This window comes from Daldinia childiae, assembly GCF_008694065.1.
Source record: "Daldinia childiae strain JS-1345 chromosome Unknown Scaffold2, whole genome shotgun sequence".
In the NCBI taxonomy this organism is placed as follows: Eukaryota; Fungi; Ascomycota; class Sordariomycetes; order Xylariales; family Hypoxylaceae; genus Daldinia; species Daldinia childiae.
The window spans coordinates 2,774,906-2,799,373 of record NW_022984643.1 but is presented as its reverse complement, the minus strand read 5'-3'; the positions used below and the strand labels follow the sequence as shown (position 1 = coordinate 2,799,373).

The following is a 24,468-nucleotide window of genomic DNA, read 5'->3' as shown; positions in this document are numbered from 1 at the left end:
ACAAACTGCATATTAAATCTGATAGATGATTGCATTTGGCTATTTTTGATGTCTTATAGCTACCTGATATGAGCAAATATCTATTCGAATAAGCAACGTCACCAACTCTATCGCAGAGCAAATGCTATGAAACGGGACCATAATCCCCTCCCAATTCCACATCTACGTTAGGCCAAGCTACAGCTATCCATGCAGCCAAACCCAGCAGCGACGCCACCTTCCTCGCTTTGATCTCCCTTCGTGCGTAGAAGATAGCCCGCCCTCTCGTTGTGGAGTATGGCCTTAGACTGCTGGTCCCAAATGCAGGTTCCATATATGCCGAGTTCGCAGATGACGCCGCCGTGCTCTAGCTTTCCATTGCGCAGTATCGTGTTCTTGACAGGTGGCGGCGTGATCAGTTCCATTAGAATATATGACGGCCAATGCGACTCCGGGACGGACTTTAGGAATGGTGGGATCGCGGAACGGTAGATGTTGTTGCCGCCTCCTTCCCTTTGGGGCTTGAGGACATAGCCTTTGCAAAGCTCAGGATCGACAGCGATCTTTCGAGCTTGGAGCCCGGCTTCTGTTTTATCTAGGGGATAGATATTGGTAAATGTATTGGCTAGGTCAGATATAGACGCCGATTCCTTGTATATGTAAAGGGGCAGGATGGACGGGTTTGATGGCGTCTCGGGCGTTGCTAAAATCTGTTGAACCTTTTTTGTGCCTGCGACCTGGGTTAATACTGTTGGGCATTTGATGGCAGCTGATCTCTCTAAATGGTAACGAGCTTCCCAGGCGGATTGATCAGGATAGTCTGACGGCCCGTAACCCGAACGCATGTATATGACGGCCACTTCAAACGTGTGAGAAGGTAGCTGCGGCGGTCCATATAGTAGCTGGCGGCCTGTACCCTCGGCAAGGGTCGTGTGCTGTAAAATCTCCGAGAATGGTAGTCGGAATACAGGAATCTGCGGCTCTTCGGATTTTTGGAGTTCATATTCGAGATGGCGTTGATCAAATATATTCCTTTCACCTCCTTGAACGAGGAATATGACACACTTCTGGTAGCTAGTAGATGGAGGCCCATATTTGATAAAGGCCTGTCGTATACCACTAGCTAATCCTGCAGCGCTACCATTCTCGGGTAACTGAAGTGTTCCCCTCGCTATTGAATTCTCCAACAACGGATACTCTGCTGAAGAAAGATATCTAGACACTTCTTAGTATTGCATGATTTGATGTGAAGGTGGATTCTAACTTGTGGAGCAATGAGGTTTGTGATGAGAGACCTCCGAACGAGGACGCGATTGTGTTAAACTCAACCTGCTTGATCTGTAGACTAGATCCATTACGATCCTGGTGAACCATATAGTCGGATCTGAAGAGGCCAAGACTTTTGTGCTATAACATAGAGTGAGCTTTGTTTACATGCTAAGACAGCAAAGAGAGCAAAGACTCGCTCAATTGGCCTACCTGAACATAGCCCTCTTGCTTGACTCTTAGGTGAACTTTCCATAATTCTGTTATAAAATCATCGCTGTCTCCAATTCTAATGCTTTATTAATTTATGACCTTAAAAAGCTGAATGGATTCCCATAATTAGTCTGTTATACTTACTCTTTCACAACCTGAGATAGAAACTCCTCATCTTGGCTAATAGATGCGTATAGCTCATTATAAGCCTTCTGAACCGTAATTCCCTGGTCGAAGCACACTTGGGGAAAAGGGCTCGGGAAGAGAGTAACGGGAACTGCAGTCGCAAGTATCCCTGCAGGATCAGCTTCAGCAGCGATAACAGCCGGAGGTGGTCGGACAGTCAAGCCATTGGCCAGTGCCCAATCCTTGACAACTTCAGTCAACCTTTCGCCTTCACTAAGCGTGATCTCAGGTGGGTAATTGGACATGCTTAAATTGTAATAATTGATAATATCAAACTGATGTTGGAGAAGAACAGTGTAGAAAGACTTATAAGCCAAAGAGGTACAAAGCTGTAGTGTTACCTGTTTTGTCTTGAACTCGGCGGGATGAAGTTTGTGTCTTGCTACACCCGATTATTAGCGCCTCTACCTATAAATACTTGAGACAAACCAAACCTACCGTAGTCTAGCTGTCTTAAGATGGGCTAGAACCAATTGTCATGTTAGGATTAGACATAGTTGGACTCGAGAAACGATATATATGTAATCACTGCTTAGAAATAAGAGCCGTGGTCATCTAGCTTCCATCGTGAATCTCTTTAGTACATGTAGCGTATTTTAGGATGTATAGTGGACATCCCAAGTACACACACATGCATGTATTCGAATTAAGTCGGTCCTCGTTAACGAGGTCACCCCGCTCTAAGAGGTATTAAAATTCGATTTAGTCCGAAGGGTCTAGATGACGTGACTGCGGAGCTATAAGTAGACTAACGTCTTGATATCTAAGCCTTTAAGGGCTGCTATCGGTATTTTCTACTGGTTAAATTCCGGCGAATTTGGACTGTTACTTATATGTACATGTAAAACGGTACATGGATGTAAGCACTTAGCCTTAACCATGATGGATTAAGTATATCGGATAATCTTACATAAATATACTGCTTCTTTAGTAAATTTACCTAATTATTCATCATCAACTATCTACCGGGAGAATTCAAACATAATACCCCATAATCAATAAGAACAATCCTCTCTTTGAAGGGTTTATGTCATGTACTTGAACGTATAGGTAAGGACTATGCTAATATCACGTGATATCGGTCTTTCACTGGGCCTTACTCCGCGTCGCGAAGTATCTTGAGATCCTGGACACTTCCATCATACGCGTTCAATCTATGGTATGTACATATATATCTTCTTTTAACAACGACACTTACTGTTGCCGTCGAGTGTATATGCTGGCCACTAGGTATGTATCCATTCTATATAATACCCTCCGTCTTTCCATGCTCATTATGACCGTTGTTTTCTAAGACATAACTGACTGATTGGGTATTTATAGAATTAATTAACAATAAATGAAACTTCTGTACTCTTCCGTTTAAGAGACAGGGGATTTTATTTTTTATTTTTAAAAAAAGCAAGAGCAATGGCAATATGTCAATTTATTACTTGCCACTCGCTGCGTCTTATACCTTGTCGACTCCTTAGGTCCTAGTAACTTGAACCTTCCTAAGCTATTAGGTACGCTGCAAAGTACCCAAATACCACTTATTGTTAATTATTCGACTATCTTTAGTCGGTCCTCTCATCGGTCTACTCATCCTTAAATGGGATCGAAACTTCATATCCTATAACACACATCTCTTATACGTCCCTACATATGCACTCAACATCTCCGTCTCCGTCTCCGTCTTCGTCTCCGCCTAGCAACATGCACTTATTATTTGTTCACTGAGTGAGTAGAGTCTACTTCTCGGCGATCTGGTGCATTTATGAGTAGGCACAATACAAGCCTTTCACTTTTCCATCTTCACAAATCCTATCACACACATCATCACGCAGTTATATGCTGCGGCTCCGTACTTGACGTGATCTACATACATCACGCTTTTTTTACTCCCTTCTCGCCGCTGGTTTCTCATTATTGCCAGCTGCTCTTTCTTATTTTCTCTTACTGATGCCCAGGGTTACTTAGCCTCCTCTCCCACACCTGTGACATATCATTTTTCTTTCTTCACACCCTCAAAACTCGTACACGTTCATGGTTGCTATTCTATTATCCACACTGAACGTCCATCTACTGTAAGTTGATACTTTTCTTTACTAAATGACCTTGGTAACTTCTGGCGTTATCCATCGTTTATTCATCGTTTATTTACCATTTTCTGCCCAAGTACCTACCAAGGTATATTCGGCGATGAGGAAAGGATGCTACATCCTGTGCTCTTTTGAACCTAACTTGGGAAGCTCCTTCTCGATTGTTTTCATTTCTGTGGTTTCCCATTTTGTACTTCTCATATTTCATTGAGGCTTGAATTCACATCCCCAATGATAACTTTTAACACTCTACTACACTATTCCCCTACGCACCTTTTCACGTCGTTACCTACATAAGGTAGCAATCAATACGTGTCATACTAATATTCTTTTAATTTCTAGTATCCCTTCATACCCCTTATTGACCCCACTCGATGGTATCGTTTGAGTGACAATGGACGATCCATGGGATTGGGACGTCGATAAAGTGGTTCAAGAGCTCTGCTCAGCCAATCGCTCTTGGGAACCTCCAACTTCTATTCCCCTGCAGTTCCCACCCCCAGAGAAACTTGAACCTCTATTACGAGAGCATGGAGTTGACGGTCATACGCTTCTCACATATGATCGTGTCGAACTCTGCCAAGACCTATGCATCAGGATTGTGAAGCACAAATCTATATTCAAGCATATTATCGACTCATTCCGCGCTCGTAGCAAACAGTATAGGCTGTATCAGAAACGCAGCCACTCGGAATTCGAAGCTGAGGATGACGAAGTTCAAACGAGAAACAGCGTCAATAGGGAGGTATTACCAATCAAGCCTACTTCTCGCAAACCTCTCCTATCTTCGCAAGGAAGCTTCAATCTTAACTCGGAAAGGCCACAAGATACGCCTCAGAGATCTCCGCCGAGCAATATTCATGAAGGTCATCATCCTAGAGTCGCGTCTACTACGACTCCGTATCGATCTAACACTTTTCATGACACCCCTTCCTACGCTCAGAAGGCCCCCACACCGGATACGGCTGCTACGAAGAAACGAAAAATAGCCCCTATGCTCATTTCAACCGAGGTTGATGTTAACGTGTCACGTACTATTCCCTCCGAAGCAGACGTGATTATAGCATCTAGATCAAAGAACCTTGTTAATAATCGAGGAAATGATGCAATTGATTCAACCTGGGCTTACCTCGGAAATAATGCCGTGACCAGGGTAGATATCGTTGAAATGGTTAACGACGACGAACCTTTCTCGAAAGATATGTTGCAAGAAGAACGGCAACTCGCATTTGTTCAAGTCGATAGACTGCCGTATGGCCGCCGGCTACAGATCAACCGGTTTCTCAAGCGTCGGATGCTGCGGAATAGAAAGCCTCGAGTTCCCTACGCGACTAAGCTGGATATGGTACCCGGGGCCAACAATCCGGATCACGATAAAATCTTACCTTTATACGGAGACTCAGATGACGAGTTCGATGAAGAGACTTGGGCTGAGATACAATCCGAACAGCTCAAGAAGAAGGACCGACGTGGCCTGTCTAGCGACGAAGTCCAAGCTGTGATCGATGAATCCATTCAGAAATTTGTATCCGATTGGAAAGATCGTAAGGCCTCCAAGCTCTTATACAAATCCAACCAAATTTGGTTAAATGCTCGAAGGGCCGGCCTAAAGATGTCGATCGACAAGAACCGCAGTGCTTTTGAGGCATGCGAATCCCGCATTGTGAAGTACTGTGGAGAGATGGCTCTCCAGCATTGGCGTAAAATAGCCGAGTTAAAGATGAACACCTTGATCTTGCAACAGAGTGTAGAAGACAGGGAATATGCTTCGTGGGTTCTCAAAATCATCACTTCTCCAACCGAACCTGAAAAGCTTTCAGCCCCGCCTCAGACATCCGTTAGAACCCGTCGACAGCCAAAGCTAGTTTCCACCGATTCTGGGGACGAGGAGGAGATACTGACAAGTGATTCCGAGAATGAGCTTGACAGATTCATTGTCGATGACCCCTCGACCCCTCGTGCATCTCGTAGTAGTTCATCCATGGCAATTGTCGAAGACAACACTTCTCCCGTGCAACGAGAACGACGCCGCGAGAGTGACCAAAACGAGGTACCTATGGACTTGAAACGGACAGAAACTATCGATCTTACAGAGTCTTTTCGAACGCCAGTCAAATCTCAAAAGTACCATGTGATAGATCTTACTACCCCCACTAAATCTAAATCAGCCTCCAATAGCTCACCCGGGACAAGGCTTGGTAATACGCCGGGAAAACTAGGTCAATTGCATAATGAGAAATCGCCTCTTATAATGAGCGTCAACGACCTAGACTCGGCCGAACAACTGGTAGCCAATGAACTGGCTAAGCAAGACGAAGAATATCTATCATATATCTTTTCGGTAACTATGAAGAACCATGAAGATGATGTTTGGATAGATTTTCTATGCAGTGAATTGGAAGAGCGAAGAATCCCGAAGTCTCCCTACGATACCCCCGAGAAGAAGAAGGCTTTCTCAGCCTTCACGATGCTTCGTTTGTTTGAAATATATAGAGACGATACCTTCTACTCGATAAGTCAGTATAAGAAGCTAAGCTACGATGACATAATGACGAAGGCAGAAGATGTAGCGACACAGACAGAGACACTCAGCAGTTATGCGGACTTCCTCCGCCGCTTATCTGATCGTTTCGAGTGGAAGGCCATTGATACAGGAATAGCTGGTCGAAAATCTCCATCCAAACAAAAGAAGCGTAAGAAATTGGTTCGCAATCAAGAAGCAGAAAGCCTCAGAGAGCATGATAGAGCACGGGCGGCAGAACAGAAACATCGACAAGAAGTTTTACGTGCAAAATTCAAGGAGCTCGAAGAGCAAGGCGTAGCGGTTCTTGATCAAAAGAATATGATAATCAACGAGAGTAAAGAAGACGATCAAGGATTTATTTACGTCCATCCTGAGATCGCACGGCGCATTAAGGAACATCAAGTAGCAGGAGTCAGATTCATGTGGAATCAGATTGTAGACTCCAGAGCGAAGCAAGGCTGTCTACTCGCGCATACCATGGGTCTCGGAAAGACCATGCAAATCATTACACTCCTAGTGGCTATCGCCGAAGCTGCAGGATCCGAAGATGAGTCGATCTCCTGTCAGATACCTAAGGGCCTAAAGGAGTCGAAAACCCTTGTGTTGTGCCCCCCTTCGCTCGTCAACAACTGGATGGACGAATTACTTTCTTGGGCTCCCCAAGGACATAAACTTGGAGAGTTTTTCAAAGTTGACCCGTCAGCGGGAATCCCCGAACGCGAAGCGAACATCGAGACATGGGATGAACGAGGTGGCATCCTCATTTTTGGCTATACTCTGTTTAAAGAGTATGTGACCAAGGGAGAGTATACAGAAATACTTCGCGTCGGCCCCAATATCGTTGTAGCCGATGAAGCGCACACGATGAAGAACCCGAAGTCACAAACTCACGCTGCCGGTGCACATTTCAAAACCCTGTGCCGAATTGCCTTAACCGGTTCCCCCTTGGCTAACAATGTCGAAGAGTACCATGCCATGGTTAATTGGATTGCACCAAACTACTTATCCGATATTAGCGAATTCAGGTTGTTGTATGCTAATCCAATCAAAGAGGGGCTTAAACTGGACAGTACTATGAGCCAGCGCAGAAGGGCTCTGAAGATGTTAAGGGTCCTCAAGGAAGAAGTTGCGCCAAAAGTACAGCGAATAACAATCGCAGCGCTGAAGCATGACATTCCGACAAAGCTAGAATTCCTCTTAACTGTACCTCTTACTCATGTGCAGCGAGAGGCGTATGAAACTTTCATCCAGTACCAACTAGATCACCCAGGATCGAGCCAACTAGCTTCTATAGATACGTTAGGTATCCTCTGTGCCCACCCATCGATCTTCATGAAAAAGTTGCAGGATCGAAAACAGGGTTCTACAAAGTCGATTGCGAAGGCGGAGGCTCTACCTAGTGAGCTTATTACTAGCGAGATTACCCTCTTGCATAAGACAAGGGACCTGGGAGCATATGCATTGTCTTGGAAAATCATGATATTGCTCTCTATTCTCGACGAGTGCAAGCGCATAGGTGATTCAGTTCTCTTCTTTAGTCAATCTATCCCTACGCTTGACTACATAGAGTCTATTCTGAAGACTAAGAAATTTTCCTTCGAACGGATTGACGGGAAAGTCGCGCCAACTAAACGGCAGTTCGTCGTCAAGGAATTTGGTAAGGGCAAAGTTGATGTATTCCTCATCTCTACCAAAGCTGGCGGCGTTGGCCTCAATATGACGAGTGCTAATCGAATCATTATTTTTGATGTTAAATTTAACCCGCAGAACGAGCAACAGGCCGTCGGGCGCGCATATCGTATTGGTCAGAAGAAACCAGTCTATGTTTACCGCTTGGTTTGTGGGGGCACCTCCGAGGAGAAAGCGCTGAATATGGCGATATGGAAGATGCAGTTAGCTTCTCGAGTCGTTGACCAGAAAAACCCTATCCCCAAAGCTCAGGAATTCGGTCACTCATTTGAGATGCCAACGGAGCCCAAGCAAGATAATATCGATATACATATCGGTAAAGATAATGTCCTGGATAAGGTTATTGCAGTTCACAAAGACGGAATTAGAGCCATTACGATGATGGACACTTTTGAGGAGGAAGAACTTGAAGATGCTGTCTTGACTGCTGAGGACCGCGCGGAAGCTGACCAGTTGATCGCCCAAAATGAGGCTCGTAGGCTGGGCAAGCCTATTACGTCTCTGTATTCTACGAACCAAGGTAGACTACCCAACGAAGCCAATAGGGCTATACCGCAGATTCCTGTGGTAGATGGCAGGGTTCAGAATTACCAAGTCTTAGGTGTACCTCCTATTGGAAGCTCTAATATCCTACAGGCCGCAAACCCTCCTCAGAATAACGCTGCCTTATATCAACCCAACCTATTGCAGCCAATTCAGGGTACTACTACGCATATTCGGAGATGGCCGCAAAATTCGGGCCATGTCATGGGTAGTCAATTTGCCGCTTGGGAGCATCAGCCAGCTTTCAAGGGGGAGTTGGCACGAGCCTTTTCAATGAGCGGGGCACCGCATGATGATGAACAGAAACGAGGCGCCGCGCATGCCATTACAGCAGCAGTTTGGGATCGACAACGACCTCCCGAGCAACATGCTCAGGCAAAATGGGAGATAATGACAGCAGCATCGTCTCCACGATTTGTTGAAGCTATCTGCTTGAACCTTCTGTCTGCTGCTGAGCTGGCTAATATGGAGCCACCCGATATTGCCTCAAAGCGGTATAATTGGGACAAATTGACAGAAGCAGAATGGGAGGAATATAAAGCCGCTGCGGCTCGCAAGTCTGAAGCAGACCCTGAAGTAGGAACAAACTATTCACCTTTACATGATGTGATCCAACTAACTTTTACTTCTAATAACAGCATCTCCAATACGCACTCCACCAAATGACGTCCACTCCCAAAGGGGAAAATTCTAGCCGACGTAAACCTCTTCGACTAGATGATCAAGAGGCGTTAGAAACTGTTATCGAGAACAGAAAGGCAAAGCAGTCTTCCTATCCTCACCCTCGCCTACCAATCTGGGCTATTGACGCAGTTACTAGACAGGGACGCGCATCGTCACCGTCGACACATCCTCCCGGTGGCTCTTCATCCTATCTTTCACCCAAAAATCCTTTCAAGTGAGTCTTTGCAATTTTAATGCAATAACAGGCCCGGCTTTCGATTCCAGCATCTCCTTTTCGATTTAGGCTTTCGGATCGCCATTGCAAGGGCCCTTCGGCGTTTAGGGCGGATTTCCCTCGTTGCGCAAGGAATGAGATACCCAAGGAAAATACAGAAACCATTCTGTATATTTGTTTTTGCTTCATCAGAAAAAGGGGAAGAAAAGAGAAAAAAAAAACAAGGAGGAGATGAGAAGGGTGTACGTGATACGAAACTCGCATTGTGTTTTTAATGATAAGGGGGGACAGTTAGATACATTTTGCAAGCAGGATCACTGGCATAAAACCGATGATAGCAACTTGATTTGTTCTCGACGACTTTTGGCTGGCTTTAGCTCTCATGAGGAAAGTTCTTTTGTGGACGAGATTACCTTAGGTTCAGTAATAAGGTAGTTGCCAAATTGACACAATTGATCGATCCGTTAATTGATACGCTCTTGATGATATGTAGATCAACTCTTCTAATTATACTTGCATTGCTCGGCTCATTTCACATTGTTCAGTCTCGAAAATGGGCCTATGGTCTAGGTAAACTAGGCTTTATACACGTCTTCACTTTTTAACCTTGAGCCTATTTTCAAAGCCGTGAATAAAACCGTAGAAAAATATACTGATATAACGCCCCTTTCCCCTACTACGACATAGGCTAAACTTTTCGTATTTTAAACAGAGGCGAAGTAGATAAACAGGGAGAATCCGTACACTAATTATCGTCTCTTTTCATTTGTTGTTCCTAAATCTTTACTCTCTTTTCCTATCTGAAAAAACAAAAAAAAAAAAAAAAAAACAACGGGGGGGAGGACCACCACCACCAACGCCATACAAAATCCTACCAACCTTGGAGAGTACGATCGAATAAATAATACTTCCCTGTGGGAAAAAAAAAAACACCGCCTCGGCGTCAAGACATGCGTGATACGTGAGCAATTACAGGAAAAGCTAAGGTCATCTTCGGGCCCTGGATACTTATGTATGTTTACCTCTTTACCACATCTATGCTCTATCCCCACCCACTCACTCACTCACTCACTTTCTGCTCGCTCGTTAAGGGGCGGTTAACCTAGATTAGGTAACTAACCAGCTACCAAGCCCAAAGAACCTTATGGTGTAGGACCCTAGCACCCAGCCTCTCGAACTCGAAGGGCGTGATCCAGGAGTCATTGGCCGGGAGCTTGGCGAAGACGCTAGCGCCCTTCCAGACGACGACCTGTTCATCCATGTCGCGAGCCGAGTGCGTGATCAGCACGCGGTCGGCGAGTTCGGGACGGCGATCCTTGAGCTTCTCGTGGAGCATCTGCGTGAAGGCGGGGGTCTTGGAGCCCCCGCCCACAACCATGATGCTGCCGATGTAATCGCGCAGCTTCTTGTCATCGCCCTTGGCTGCGTTCTGGATGCTCGTCAGGATCGCGATGTCGAGTGGCACCACAGGTAGCACAGAGTCCCGCTCCGCGGCCAACGCCTTAGCCGTGCGCGCCGCCGAATCTATGAACATGCCTGCCGGTGGAGCTGGGGACGCCCCGTTGCGCGCGGTTGATGTCCCGTTTGGTGCTGGGCTGCCGGTCCCTGTTACCGTACCGTTGGCGCCGAAATGGAAAATCGGTGGGACAGGGGTAGCTGCTCCTTCGGGGGCTGGCGAGGCTGCGGCTGAGCCACCTGGCGTCCCGTTGTTGAGGTCGCCCCTAAGAAAATTAAAGGGCTGAGATTTCTCCTTCATGGGGGTGGCAACGTTCGGGTCGAGAGACGAGGAGGTCGGAAAACCGTTGGCGTTGGAGACCACAGAAGGCTTGATGAGAGCAAGAATAGCAGTCTGCGCCGCAGAAACTGGGTCGTCGGGTACGCCGACGTCGTACGCATTATAAGAGCGGTCAATTAGTTTACGCCGACTACGTATCTTGGCTGAATTATCGAATATGGCCGGCTCATAAAAGCCCATCGGGGCAAGTATGACTTCATCATATGTCTTGAAGCTGTACTCACGCGTCGGCTGGTTTGGAGCGCGGAGGTGGAAATTATAGAGTTGTACAGAAATATCGGTCTGGGTCATCGTGCAATATTTGATCTTTAATTCCTCGGCTAGGAGAAAGTCATACCGTCTCCTAAGATTAATATCCTGGTAAGGAAAGTGGTCGTAAAGCATCATCTTCATAAATGTTTCCGTCACGTCATAGCCGCCGTACTTGAGGTTGACGCGGGAGTCCTCGACGCAGAGTCCGTCTTCGACACATGCGATCGAGGTCTTTTGAGCTCCGACATCGACTACGCACGCTTGCGTGTACCCAGCACCGAATGTCGCAGCCATGCTCTCCTGAATAAAACATATCCGACTAAATTCGAACCAAGTCATACACGACTTGAGAATCTGTTCCACGTATTTCTTATCGTATAAATCAGGAATCACGAAGACGCAGCTGTAGTTCTTCCACGTACTATTCCTAGTCAGTCCAAGCTCATGTCTAATAGCCTTGTCTAGGAGGGTTTCGAAGTCGTCATATAAATGTTCTGCAGTCGTATAATCGTCCTCGTTTAGCCAGCCGTGTTGCATCGGCCACCATAGCTTGAATTTTGGGTTAGAGTCGTCAGGAATACGCTGGGCTGCTTGACCTATGAAGCATGAGGCGAGAGAGTTGGGATCTTCAAGAGCTTTAACGTCGGTCCATTCGATCTGGAGAGGGTCATTATGTAATGAGATCTCTTTCGATTCAGTTCGTCTGTTATGATTCACAACCAACTCTTTCGAATTTGGCAGCACTCTAAGCTTCCTGGATCGCATATCCACTTTGAGATCATTAGACATCTTCTGATACTTCTTAGACCATTCCTCTCCATATTGTTGATCTGTAGTCTCGGCTTCAAATTGTCGGCGAGGAAGAGCCTCATACATTTCGGATTCGGTTTGGGGGAATTTGGTCGCAATTGCCATGGGTATAGTTTTAGGTAAGGCGTCGCTAGCAAAACCTATTCTGAGATTTTGGCTTCCCGGATGTATGACAATAACCTTGGAAGGGTCCAAGCCCTCGCTGACTGCTGGGGCAGCATCCTCGGGTTGGATATCTGGAACTGGTAACGGTACTTCAGCATGTCCATTGCGCGCAAGAGCACGATCGCGATCCTTGGCACTCTGAACGAGTCTATCTCTATTTGCTTCGGCCTGCAGTCGAAGTGCTAATACTTGGTCATCGCGTTTCATGTAATCACTATGAAGTAGAATATATTAATCAGCTCTGAGACTTCAGTGGTGTGTGTTCTATGTAGCTGTATGGAGGGTGTCGCGTACGTGTAATAGTTCTTTTGGTTGATTGGCGTAACATCAGGCCAGCTCGTCTGCTTCATGCCATTGTCTGTTCGTTCAAGTCCTTTGATATCATCATGTCAGCTTTATATACGCGCGCAGGGTCAACGGATTAATAACTAACCTTCCCGAAGGAGGACCTTCTCACTAACTTTACCGACCATGATTACGGATTAGATGAATGATGGATGTGGTGATGATGGCTGCATCTATGTGGATATGTATTTGTTGTTCTAACATTTGTGGTGGGAGAAAGGTGAGGAAGGTGAGGATTACAGATATGTTATGAAAAATTGTTCAAGTACTTGGGCGCGGTGGAATTTTATTTTGCGTCTACAGTGAATTTGTCTTCGAGCTTGCCCTCTTGTCCCTGCGGCTTGGGCCATTATCAAATCAATCAATCGCAGCTGCGCCAGTTGGTACTCAGCTAGCTACACTAATGTTACATACCTGGTATTTATTCTGGAACTGGGGCGCGCTAAGCCTTATTTGTTCTTAGTACCTGTGCTTGGTGGCGGAACTCGGTAGCTGGATTATCCTATCGTGTCGAGATAAGATTTGAATAAACCATTGCAGTCAAATCCAATTAAAAGTCTAATCATCTTCAAATCAGCATGTCCAATATCAATTAAGATATTTTGTATGCCCTACCTAGGTAGTCTTCTTTAATCCGTGCTTTCTATCAGTTTTATAAGTTATTTCTTTATAACCGGTGTAGTTTTTAACATTTTAATTCCTAACTGGTTCTCTTATATAAAAAAGAATGCTAAGACTTGCCCACAAGACACCACCGGCCAGTTAATATATAGCTTTCCTCTCTTACAAGCAAACAAAGATATTCAAAAACAAACCGGCGAGCATTGCTTTACTGAAGTCAAGCAAAATATATACCAAATAAGCAATTAATTTCTCTTATTAAATTATGTATTTTCCCTTTCTCTTGGTACGAAGAGGCTAAAGTCAAAGCTGAGTCACCTGACAACCCGACACCTATGACGTCGCTTTTCAATTCATATTGCTGTCCTCCCTGCCTCTTTACATCTTTTCTTAATCGTGCCTACCTGCCACCTCTTTCATCTGACTTACATAACGTACACATGTAAATGACTTTGACAATACAATAATTACATACAATAGTTATACGAATTGTAGCTTCTCTCTTCTTACATAGGTCCGTTTGGTCACTTTGTGTACGCGTTCACCATGGCCCCCATCCCAGTCTATACGGACAGCCCTATTGTTGCCGCGAAGGCTTCGGGAGTGACGCCACAGACTGCTCCACCATCGTCCACTTCAAAGCCAACCCCAACTAGCTCATTGCCTACTTCGTCCAGCCAGGCCTATCCGTCTGCCCAACCTGGTGCTGTGCCCTCACTTCCGACCACGACGGCAGACGCCTCTCAAGCACGTTTTTTATCTCAGCCAATTCAAACAGCTAATCATGACGGACCCCCAGCACCGCAACCTGGGGCCGTCCCTGTCCCAACCGGTGTCACTAAAACGAATATACCACCACCACCTAAAGTGGGTGAGAAGCTTGTGAGCATACCGTATCCTCAGCAGATGGCAATCCCGCCACCTACTGCATCATATCAGTCTCAGCAGCGGGGTACATCTACAGCCCCGGCGCCTACTTCAGAATATAGCAACCAGGGCTCCACAACTTTAAGTGGTCCACAAGTTTATCATAGCTTAGAACACCCTCCGGGATATCATCAGAATTCCAACGCTTCTGAGCTCGGTAATTATCAGAGATCGGCTATTCAGCGAAGTGAGATAGAAGATCAGGCAGGGAGTTCAGAGAGTGGAGTTTGGGAAGCTGCAAAGAAATGGGCTCATCAGACAGGAGAGAAGATCGCAGCAGCAGAAACTGAAGTTTGGAAGAAGATCAACAAGGAATAATGTTGCTACGAAGATTAGTATTCACCGTCATCGACAGGCAGAATCGGTCCGCTATAAATCAGGTTCTCCAGAATTTATCACGGATATCAAAGAAATTGCAAAATATGAAATATACTATTACACAGATGACATACATAGTCTGAGACTAATTTGACTAAAGGAACTAATGAGTGATTCTTTTATCTATTCAGGTCTTACACGCGATTGTCGTTGAGAAACTTAATCCGATTATACAGTAGTTAAAGTAGGGGTATAAAAATAAATATTCGGCCTGTATAGACATTACGAGGTATGGTTAATGCCAACTAGGCCATGTTCGGAGCACGTAGCCTACTACGTAACCCCCAACCTACGTTCTGTTAGACCTCTCGCTTTCAACGTCTGTTTCCATTGCTAGGTTCAACGCATGATATGATCTTCCAATGGGTCTACACTAGGTATCCGGGGAAGTGATCTCGTCATCGTCAGCCCGCGATCTTCGTGATGAAAAGGCGATAGTAGTTACTAAATTTAAGGACAATGGGGCTTGCGGGTAAAAGCGAGCATTGAATAATTTCCCAAAGGAGTCAACAACGTTATGCGATGAGACGGGACCGGGCCTATCCCGGTAAGCTAGCCCCGGAGTGGGGTATCAAGCGGCCCCATAGAACGATTCGTAGAACATATGGAAAGACCAAGAGTTTACCCCTTGTCCACTTTACACGACACGATCTGGCAGGAACTAATTAAAATGACGCTCACCAGATGCGGCGGCCGAGGTCAGACTCTCGGTGAAATTCCCATATTAAACACATCGAATGATACGTATGGATACGATAAAACTCCCTCCTCGAGAAAAGATAAGGTGATATTTGCATTGCATAGTTGATAAGAACGAGAAGTTAAAACATGTTTCTTGCGCATAGGCTTGTAAGTACAGATGCAAAGTGCATACAGTACCTATGTATATACATTAGGTACGTAAGTATAGTACCTATAAGGCAATCGCGATACCTAACGTAGTAGCCCGAGGTACGATGCGCGAGGTAGGAAAAGAAAGCAGGTCCTGCCGTACCGTGTAAGCCACGTTCTGTCAGCCGACCCATCCGACAGACAGGTACATGTTTAGATAAGGCACACACTTAAATCGATGCATGCTCCAATGCATACTATTCCATACATGTACATCTTATACCTAATATATATACATGTGCCTAATCTCATCTCGCCTTCGCCCGAAGGACTGATCAGCTCGCTTACGACAACTCGAGCATATATAATAGCATACCTAGGCATATAATAAGGTATATAATAAGGCATATGCGATGCAGGTACATTTCGCATCTTACTTAGGGCTATCCCGTAAGTGTTTTCGTCTTACGCTAAAATCCCGGCCGCAACCGAGATAACGTCTGTGAGCCTGTAGGCTTGTAAGACGCGGGTGACTAGTAGATGCAGGAAGATGGCGTTCATATTCGGGGCGCCCTCGCACATGTACAGGTGTAAGCACATGGAATACATGGAATGCTTACGCGGGTTGATAAGAATATTGTTACCATTATTACTTGGTATATTAGATTGTTGGTATACCGATAAGAATCTTCGAAAGCCCGGTTTGGTATCCGATCTAAGGACCCGAAGATCGCCCCGCGCGGTAATATTATAATGACGCTTGTTATAACTGCCAGTTGGAGAACGGAATTATTCCAAGGCAGCCTTACGGTTGGTGCGTCGTAAAAAAGTAAAACCTGTTTGAATGACACTAAAGGACCGCAATTCCGAATGTGACTTATTCCGTGAATATGCACCCTTACGGGAGCATTACTTACTGTAGTTTAAACTTATGGCAGATATTCGATTATCAGCTTAACGATGAAGTCAATCCTGACGGAATACAGACGCCGCTTTCTTTAGCGCGGGCGTAGATTTTCCATGTCTGACGTTTAATAACGGTAAGGCTTATTAAGGTACATACCGACAATAGAACTATTAAAGATCAAAGCTCCAAAAGCAAAAGCAAAAAAAGATCGAGTAAACAAATTACCATCAGATGTTCTATCAAAACTTTAAATCACGGGGCTTGATAACCCCGCAGTTCCCAAGTTTTATAGTTCCCGGTTCTTAAAGGAAACAAAACAATCTCTATAAGATGAAGGGTCTCAGAGAGACGTACTGTACCAACTTAGTTCGCACATAACGGCGCATCGGTAAGACCTTGCTTCTGGAAGCTCTGTCGAAACAAGGAGGGGCCGAAAGCAACGTCGAAGGATTAAAGAGAGATTAGAGAGACAGAGCTAAGAGAGAGTCTAACGTAACCGAATGCCAACGCTTGGACATTCTACCGGTCCTTGGAACTTAAAGAGGTACGTAAATACTTAAGTATCTAACCTAGGTACTTACATAATGTAACTTGAGAGAAAAGGTTGTAGTGGACGTACATATTATAAGATACGCAGGTACATAATACTGAGCGTACCCCAGACGCCCCAGTAAAGTGTTTCTAAAAATGAATTGCAATGTCGATTCAACCAACCAACGTAGTACCAGTTCCCTATCAGCCGCTTCTTATCATGGCGCGCAGAGTTCCAAGGTTCCCTCGAGACGGCACGGTTATTCTGCAAGTGGCGCACCTTTGTGAGCCACCGTCCCTTCCTACCATCCACGTTGTGCTTCCATATACGGATCACGTTCCTAAATATTTTCTGCGCCAAATTGTAACAAGATGTTGATGTTATGGTAGACCGAATGCAGCGTGCGGGCGTAAGCGCAGGTTGCAGCTAAGAGCTACATATGTACACTATGTATGTATGTATGTAAGGTTCAGAGAGGGTGGAGTCTGGATCTTTTACCTTTTTGACATTCGGGACTGAGAGGCAAGTGGGGGCGGGCCAGGGGTAATCCAGGGTCAGCCGTTCTGTTACAGATTCTGAGACGCGTCAGGGATGATAACCCCTGTTCCATGCACCTCCTTCCTGTATATTATTCTCCGTCTGACCAATCATAAAACTGCCCAACGCAACTAAAATTCAACATCAAACGCGCTCCGCTGACGAACGGAGACGACACACTCCTAATCTTGGTCGGCATCGTCTGAGTCTAGAGCCTCCGGTTATCCCTAGCCCTTCCAGTCTCCAAGCCAACACAGTCGTCCAACACGCCTTGCAGTCTGCAAGACGTTTCTGCGCGTGTTCGAGTAAACTAGAGGTTGCGCATCCGCTTCTCGACCTGTACTACTTCGCTCGAACATACCCTCTTCGATCGCGCCAGAGTTTTATCTGGATGGCTCCGGCCACACCATTCCACGATGCCATACATACCATACATATCATCCACGCCATACATGTCCTTACATGTCCATACATGACATACCAAAAGGTTAGAGAGGTCAGAGCTCATGCTATGTAGTGTCGCGCAGCCCACCACGCATCGTCTCCCCTCCATCACGGGAACTCCGCCTCCCCATCCATTCGCCCTCTCTGTCGCCATTGGTTGTTATCATTATTCCCGAATCATCCAAATCGTGGCTTCGTCAGTCTATGTCTCCCCTGCAGTTCTTGGCTATCCCGTCTTCAGATGAGCTCACCTGCGCGTCTCTATCAAGCCAACCTTTCTGCTGCTTCAGCATCTAATGATCAAAGTAACGCACCCAAAGTCCAAAGTCGGTTAATCTGACGAGATCCCACTGTCTATAACTTGAGAAATTGGCGGGTCTTAGGTTTTGATTGCACACATGTGCGTCTCCTGGCGCTTTGGCCAATCTCGCATATTCCGAATTCTGTTAATGGGCTCGTCTATTTTGCGCGTATTGTCCAACGAAACGTCCTTCGTGGGTCGTCTCGAAACCTCATTCGAGATCCCTAGATATCTCTAAGCGCTACGAGCAGACTAACCCGAATAGCCACACAGCATACCGTGTTCATAGGTATTGCCTTGTCAACTAAGCTACTTGCGATTACCGCATGCATAGGATGTATTTAGTAGCAAGCCCTATTCGCGTGATAGCACGGAGAGTCCTTGTTGCTCCACAAAGACCCCAGAAGGTGTTTCCAAAACCTACAGTAATAAGGTACGTAGTTATTGTATGTAATTCTCAGGAACCTAGCTTCTCCAGATCGACATATCCGGCCGACGAAGGTGTCATGGTTGTGTCATACGACTCTACCTACATACGGCACTAGAATCTTGCCTACTCCTTCTGAGCCTACGTACAACATAGATGGTATACGATCCTTCAAGGCTAGCTTTCGCGGCTCTCGTAGTTCGCAAGTCGTCTCGTCAGCTCAGCCTTTTTTATTTTTTTATCCCACACTAGCTGTCTGAGCCTGATGTATATTTTACTCCTTGCCACATGGCCGGACATAACATGAGACCAGTTCACCTACTATGAGGCTCAACGGTATAGGCTAAAAATAGTGAGTAGTATCTAGATTCTATTTTTTTTCTCTCGCCAAACAGACTTTTTCCCTTAGTCTGATGAAATTTCCCATTTTCTACTCAATATCAAAATTACGTCCGTCCTGTTATATCATAACCCCTGCCTAGCTATCCCAAAAGAGTTGGGACCTGCCATGGATATTTATGACCGGGGGGTAGCCCTGGTTCCTAGTCTAATCGGTTTCTGGCTACTTCTTACATGCTAGGTACCCGAGACCCATCCAACTCTCCGTTGCTCCCCCATACGCTCACCACTCTACCCTGCTTCAAAGACTCGACCTATTCCTCGCAACACATCATCGACGAACAGATGTAACCCACCGAACCCTTGTATTGTAAATCCTTGCAGAGCCCGCCCGGTGGTCCTTGTCTGCCCTGTCTTGCCTGTCTCTTTCGAGAAAGCCAAGCGGGACTTAGCACGCCAGTCTCTCCTGTTGTCGAGTTCACAGACGTGGCCAGGTTTTCATGTATCAAGAAGACCCGGCTTAGCTCCTACCGATGTTCCGACTGGCCGTGTTGAATTATAATCGAACTGTCAGTGTACATACTATGTAGGCCCTGTTGCGTCCGAGGGCATCCTTATATCTCTCTGTGTTCTGCACCGCCCCTCCATTAACCTGCCTTTTTACTCCTCTTCTCGCCTCGCCGCTCTCTTCCTTACATACGGTTAACCAAGGTATTCCACTATTAGTCGCTCCTTTTTTTCCAACTCATAAGATACTCTATTATTGCCACTCTGGTCTATAACACTGGGAGCTGGCTCTCTTCCCACTTAGACAAAACCAGTCTACGTGAGCAAGCACCACTTAACCAATCGAGTTACTCTGTCTCTAGGGAACTCACTACATTCTTTACGAATCTACATCTACAACACTTTAGCCCAACGCTATTTATCGATTTATACACTCGCTTCCTTCGCTGTTTCACGGACCAAGGTTCTCCTCATTCCTTCTCAGCTCAGAATCACCTTACCGTTTCCGGAGATAAATTAGTCGTTGAGGATCACTATAGCCCATATCACTATTACTATGTAAGTCATTAATAAGTTTCCTAGTTGTTACATAACACAGTCGAACGCACCAACAACAATATGGAATATGGATATGCCTGGTTCCAGTATATGAGTATGTCGTTCACCGACTAACCTCTATATGGTACTTTTTTAGTATACAAGCCATAATAGATCAAGCTTTCACATTTTGACGTCAGAATTATGGACTCAACACAGGGCCAATTGTATGTACTACTTGAGTCGGATTGTATCTAATAGAGGCTCACAACCATAGGAGCCAACATATTCAAGCACCTACTTACACACTCGGCTCTAACGATAAATTCATCAGAGAGGTCCCGCCACCACGCCCACCCCCATTAGTCACGATGAATAGGAACGACATGTCTACTGGGGTGGAAGGTCAAATGGCACCAGCTGGAGTGTGGACGACGCCAACATCTCAAGAAACGCGACCAAGACCCGCTACTATCCATGAAGGTTTTTCGTTTTGCGCTGGGGAGGAATTCGGAACAATTGCTTCGTGGGAAACACCGTCCGGCTTGACAATTCACACGCCAAGCGATACTATGTCGCGACCTGTTTCAATGCACCAAGACTTCTATCCCGTAACGACAATGGACAGCAGTGAGTTTAACCCGACTCAGCTTAGGATTATCACTGACCATTAGTGTAGGCCCATGGGGACCCAAACCGTGTGAAGACCATATTGAAATGCCCAACTTTGATGTAGACATGAACATCGGTCAAGCTTATACCACAGATGAGGCGATTCCAATTCTAGATCTTAGATATCCCGGGTCCCAAATCGAAAACGAGTCTATGGGTTTCGAGTCGGGGTTTAACCAGCGTCGCATGTCAGGTTCATCATTTACTGTGTCGACGACAGGCGGCCTTTCTGATATGCCTTCGTACGACGATTTCTCTACTGCTTTGTCTGAGGCTCCATCTTTCACATCGGATTACCCGCCAACTTCGAACCGAAACTCGCTTATGTCTTCTACTCAATTGTCGCCTGTAGCTTCCCCTCGAATGACACCGCAGAGCCGCTCTGATCTCGTCCGTACCCAAAGCCGTGGCCGAGGCGCCTCACCTTCTCCTCGACCGGGTCTGAGATCTGCTCCTTACAATGCTGATAGCAGCGCACGAAATAAGAGGTGGTCCACCGGGTCTTATGGAACCGCGAACCGTCGGCCGTCTCCTTTTGTTTATCATCATACGCATGATGTTTTTGGACCGAGAATGACGTCAAGGCATTCATCGCCTACGATGCCTAACCACCCGCTTCCACTAAACTTTGGCAACCTTCAAGCTGTGCAGCAGCACCCGTTCCTCATGTCACACCCGCCAGCTTTCCGTAATAGTATGCTTCTCCCAACGCAACTACCGTCTCAACTTCCATCGCAGGCGTTTCACCCGGAAGCGCATCACTTCGAGAATCCACCACCGTTATTATCACACGGGCTCTTCAGGATGCTACAAAGCAACGCGGATCCTCATTCATTGCATGGACACTATACAGACTTATCTGATCCGCCAGATCTATACGCCTCTCTTCAGGAAGAACAAATTCCGCCACCGCCCGAGGATATGAATCCTTCAGACCCGGATCTTATACCTCACGAGCAAGAGCTACGATTTGAAGGTGATTTGTATACTCCCAGATGGGTTCGTGGTCACGGCAATAAGCGGGAAGGGTGGTGCGGTATTTGCAAGCCTGGCCGGTGGCTGGTACTAAAGAATTCTGCATTCTGGTACGACAAGAGTTTTACCCACGGCATCAGCGCAGCTACCGGTAATGCATTCCAAGAACCTAAAGAGACTAGACGAATGGATGGCAATCCAGATGTTTGGGAAGGTCTATGTGGAAGCTGCAATGATTGGATCGCCTTGGTAAGCAGCAAGAAGAAGGGTACCACTTGGTTCAGGCACGCGTACAAGGTAAGAATCGAAGTGAAGATGCCTTTGGAATTAATATACTAATGAATGACAGTGCCACACGCACCCTAAAGTTAAGGATGCGCCCAAAAGGCGACGTGAGAGCAGCAACTCAAGGGCTGTTGCAAAGCCAAAGCTAGATATACAGCAACCTATGACGCCTCGGACCGATACTACAGCAGTTTCGCTCAGTGCAACACCAACCCCTATGCCGATATCTACGCCCATCTCTCACGAACAGGCAATTCGGCCAGAACAACAGCAACAACAGCATCAACATCAACACCAACACCAACAACTAAAAAACTTCCCTATAGTGGATGGTTTAACTAACATGATCTGACAATCACTCAAAAGGAGTCAACCCCTTTTAAACAACCATTCCTTTCGCATCTAGGTAGACACCTTGTGCGAGAAACAAGATATTTCTTTGAATTTACCGCTCTCGATATCGAGGCAGATTATAGACGGACGGCGGACTTTTCTGCTGGCCAGGTAGCGCATCTTAGCGCGCTATTCTTGCTCGCTTATCTCCTCTCTTTTACCAATTACGAGTCGATTTTCATTAACTTCGATACTATACCCGAATATGAACAAAATCACACTTATCCAACGCAGATGCTATGATGAATCGAGCACTGTTTGTTGGTTTACGACGGCCTGGGATAGACTGGAACGGGGGAGTACATTGTGGCGGTTACGACAGAACAAAAAGATTGGTTTTGCTTCGTTGTGCGCTATTTTCTCACATACGCGTCTACATACACACAGTCGCTGATCTTATTGTCGAGTTTTTCCCCTTTCGCTGTCCATATGAGTCATACCACTTTTTTCTTTCCTTTACCAAATAATGTAGATAGCTAAATAAGGTGATACCCTCGACGAATCTGGGAGGGTGAATTTCAAGGGAGGGGGGGTCAAAGAGGTGGGAGGTTACTGTTTTTGGATTTTTAGTTGGTTCTCGGTCAGTTTTTTACAGCCCTGCTGGGCAGCGGTAGAGAGTTAGGAAGAAACGGATGATACCACGGGATGGTCTCCCAGCGCGATACGCGCATAACTTAGCTAGATGATGAACGATTTCTTTGTCTTCACACCTAATTTACTACCACTACTGCTGCTGACTCCATGTGATTATGTGTGTATTCCCGATTATACGAGGCGGAAACAGCGCGAGGTGAGATATCCGGAATAAGATCAGGGAAACGGCTCCTTCCCGAGCCGAGACGAACTTTCAGCTACGACGAAATACGTACGTACGTAGATAGCAGCTGAAAACGACCGTTCTATGAGGACTAGTTCAAACGGCACAGCCTCCATACGCATACACAAGCCCAGAATTATCAATCTTCGAATTAGACAGCCTCAGATCAACGGGACGGAGAGGGGAAGGGGAAGGGGAAGAGGAGTTAGTGGGGGGAGGCATCCAAAGTCTTGTGTGTTCGACGACTAGGACTAGGGCGTTCCTCGGCCCTCGCCTCATTGGAGGCCCCGTTTTCTTGCTGGAGACACGCCTATCTGGCCTTGCTCTTACTAGATGTACACTCCTCCGAGCCGCAGGGCCGGGTGGATGTGGATGTGGATGGGCTGGTTTAGGCTGGAACGGAAACGAAACGCATAAAACTCGCATGTATGGGTTGGGCTAAACTTAGGTAATTCAACTAGATACCCCTGTAACGCAGAACTTATGATCTAGATTATGGATGATCTTGTTTTGTGCTTGTGCTTGTGTTTGTGTTTGTACTCGTGCGGTTTGGGGTGTTGATGGTTTGTGTTTATGTGTGGATGGATAGGTGAAAAGTTAGATGTTAAGTATTATATCGTATTATATGTAGGTACCTAATGTATGTATGTATATACAATGACATGACTATGTTAAGTTCATGCGAATAAACAGACGTACCTATCTATCTATCTATCTATCTGCCTTGCATACCTGCGGATCTCCGTCACGCAAATTTTCGGCGCGGCGCCACTAGTCATATCTCGCATTCTATGAATAGGATCGGGGAATTTTCCCGTTGGTCTGGGACGGTGCGGTCGAAAGCGTCTAGAGTGAGTGCTTGCTTGCTTGCTCGGACGTTATACCTTCACGGCCATAGCGGGTTGACCCCCTGGTTCTAAGAGAACCGGCATGATCCATACATAGGTAGGTACCTAAGGTAGGTAGGTATGTAGGGAGGTATACGTGTACATACACACCCTTTTTTACTTCCTTTACTCTGCTGACATACATAGTTCGGGTTCGATCCTTGTTTGTGTGTGTGGGTGGGTGCCCTGGCGTCGGGTCTAAGGTACGTAGGTATGTTAGGTATGTAAGGCAAACCCATAAAACCGCACGTATTATGTATGCTTTATGGTGGCCTTCCGAGTCGTAGGATGAAAGCTTACTCACGATACCCGGGGGAATCTCCCGCGCAAGGGGGGGAGGGAGGGGGAGGGCTGCTTACCATCCCAACCTAACTGTCACTTGGTTAACCCGCGCGGGTTGGAGAG

General features: G+C 46.1%; 5 protein-coding genes across 6 annotated transcripts; 3 read left to right on the top strand and 2 right to left on the bottom strand.

Moving 5' to 3' along the window:
* Positions 1–167: 167 nt before the first annotated feature.
* GL218_01669 (Glutathione synthetase) lies at positions 168–1,889 on the bottom strand (the record flags this gene model as incomplete). Its single annotated transcript, XM_033578147.1, has 4 exons — positions 168–1,194; positions 1,244–1,386; positions 1,459–1,534; positions 1,603–1,889. The coding sequence occupies 4 exons, from the start codon at positions 1,887–1,889 to the stop codon at positions 168–170; spliced, it is 1,533 nt and encodes a 510-aa protein (XP_033438030.1).
* Positions 1,890–4,119: 2,230 nt separating this feature from the next.
* Positions 4,120–9,383, top strand: GL218_01668 (Protein CHROMATIN REMODELING 20; the record flags this gene model as incomplete). The annotated part of the gene is made up of 4 exons (XM_033578146.1): positions 4,120–6,241; positions 6,287–8,505; positions 8,575–9,057; positions 9,120–9,383. 4 exons carry the CDS (start codon positions 4,120–4,122, stop codon positions 9,381–9,383), a joined length of 5,088 nt encoding a protein of 1,695 aa, XP_033438031.1.
* A 1,119-nt stretch (positions 9,384–10,502) lies between these two features.
* Positions 10,503–12,874, bottom strand: GL218_01667 (putative actin-related protein 8; the record flags this gene model as incomplete). The annotated part of the gene is made up of 3 exons (XM_033578145.1): positions 10,503–12,615; positions 12,696–12,774; positions 12,835–12,874. 3 exons carry the CDS (start codon positions 12,872–12,874, stop codon positions 10,503–10,505), a joined length of 2,232 nt encoding a protein of 743 aa, XP_033438021.1.
* Positions 12,875–13,913: 1,039 nt separating this feature from the next.
* On the top strand, positions 13,914–14,612 carry GL218_01666 (uncharacterized protein; the record flags this gene model as incomplete). The annotated part of the gene is made up of 1 exon (XM_033578144.1): positions 13,914–14,612. The coding sequence occupies one exon, from the start codon at positions 13,914–13,916 to the stop codon at positions 14,610–14,612; it is 699 nt and encodes a 232-aa protein (XP_033438022.1).
* A 5,626-nt stretch (positions 14,613–20,238) lies between these two features.
* GL218_01665 (Meiotic expression up-regulated protein 26) lies at positions 20,239–22,318 on the top strand (the record flags this gene model as incomplete). 2 transcript variants are annotated; one of them, XM_033578143.1, is made up of 4 exons in its annotated part: positions 20,239–20,261; positions 20,369–20,664; positions 20,714–21,978; positions 22,031–22,318. In XM_033578143.1, 4 exons carry the CDS (start codon positions 20,239–20,241, stop codon positions 22,316–22,318), a joined length of 1,872 nt encoding a protein of 623 aa, XP_033438023.1. The 2 variants fall into 2 exon arrangements, with proteins under 2 accessions (XP_033438023.1, XP_033438024.1); XM_033578142.1 differs by lacking the exon at positions 20,239–20,261 and having other exon boundaries at positions 20,406–20,664.
* Between the last annotated feature and the right edge of the window lie 2,150 nt (positions 22,319–24,468).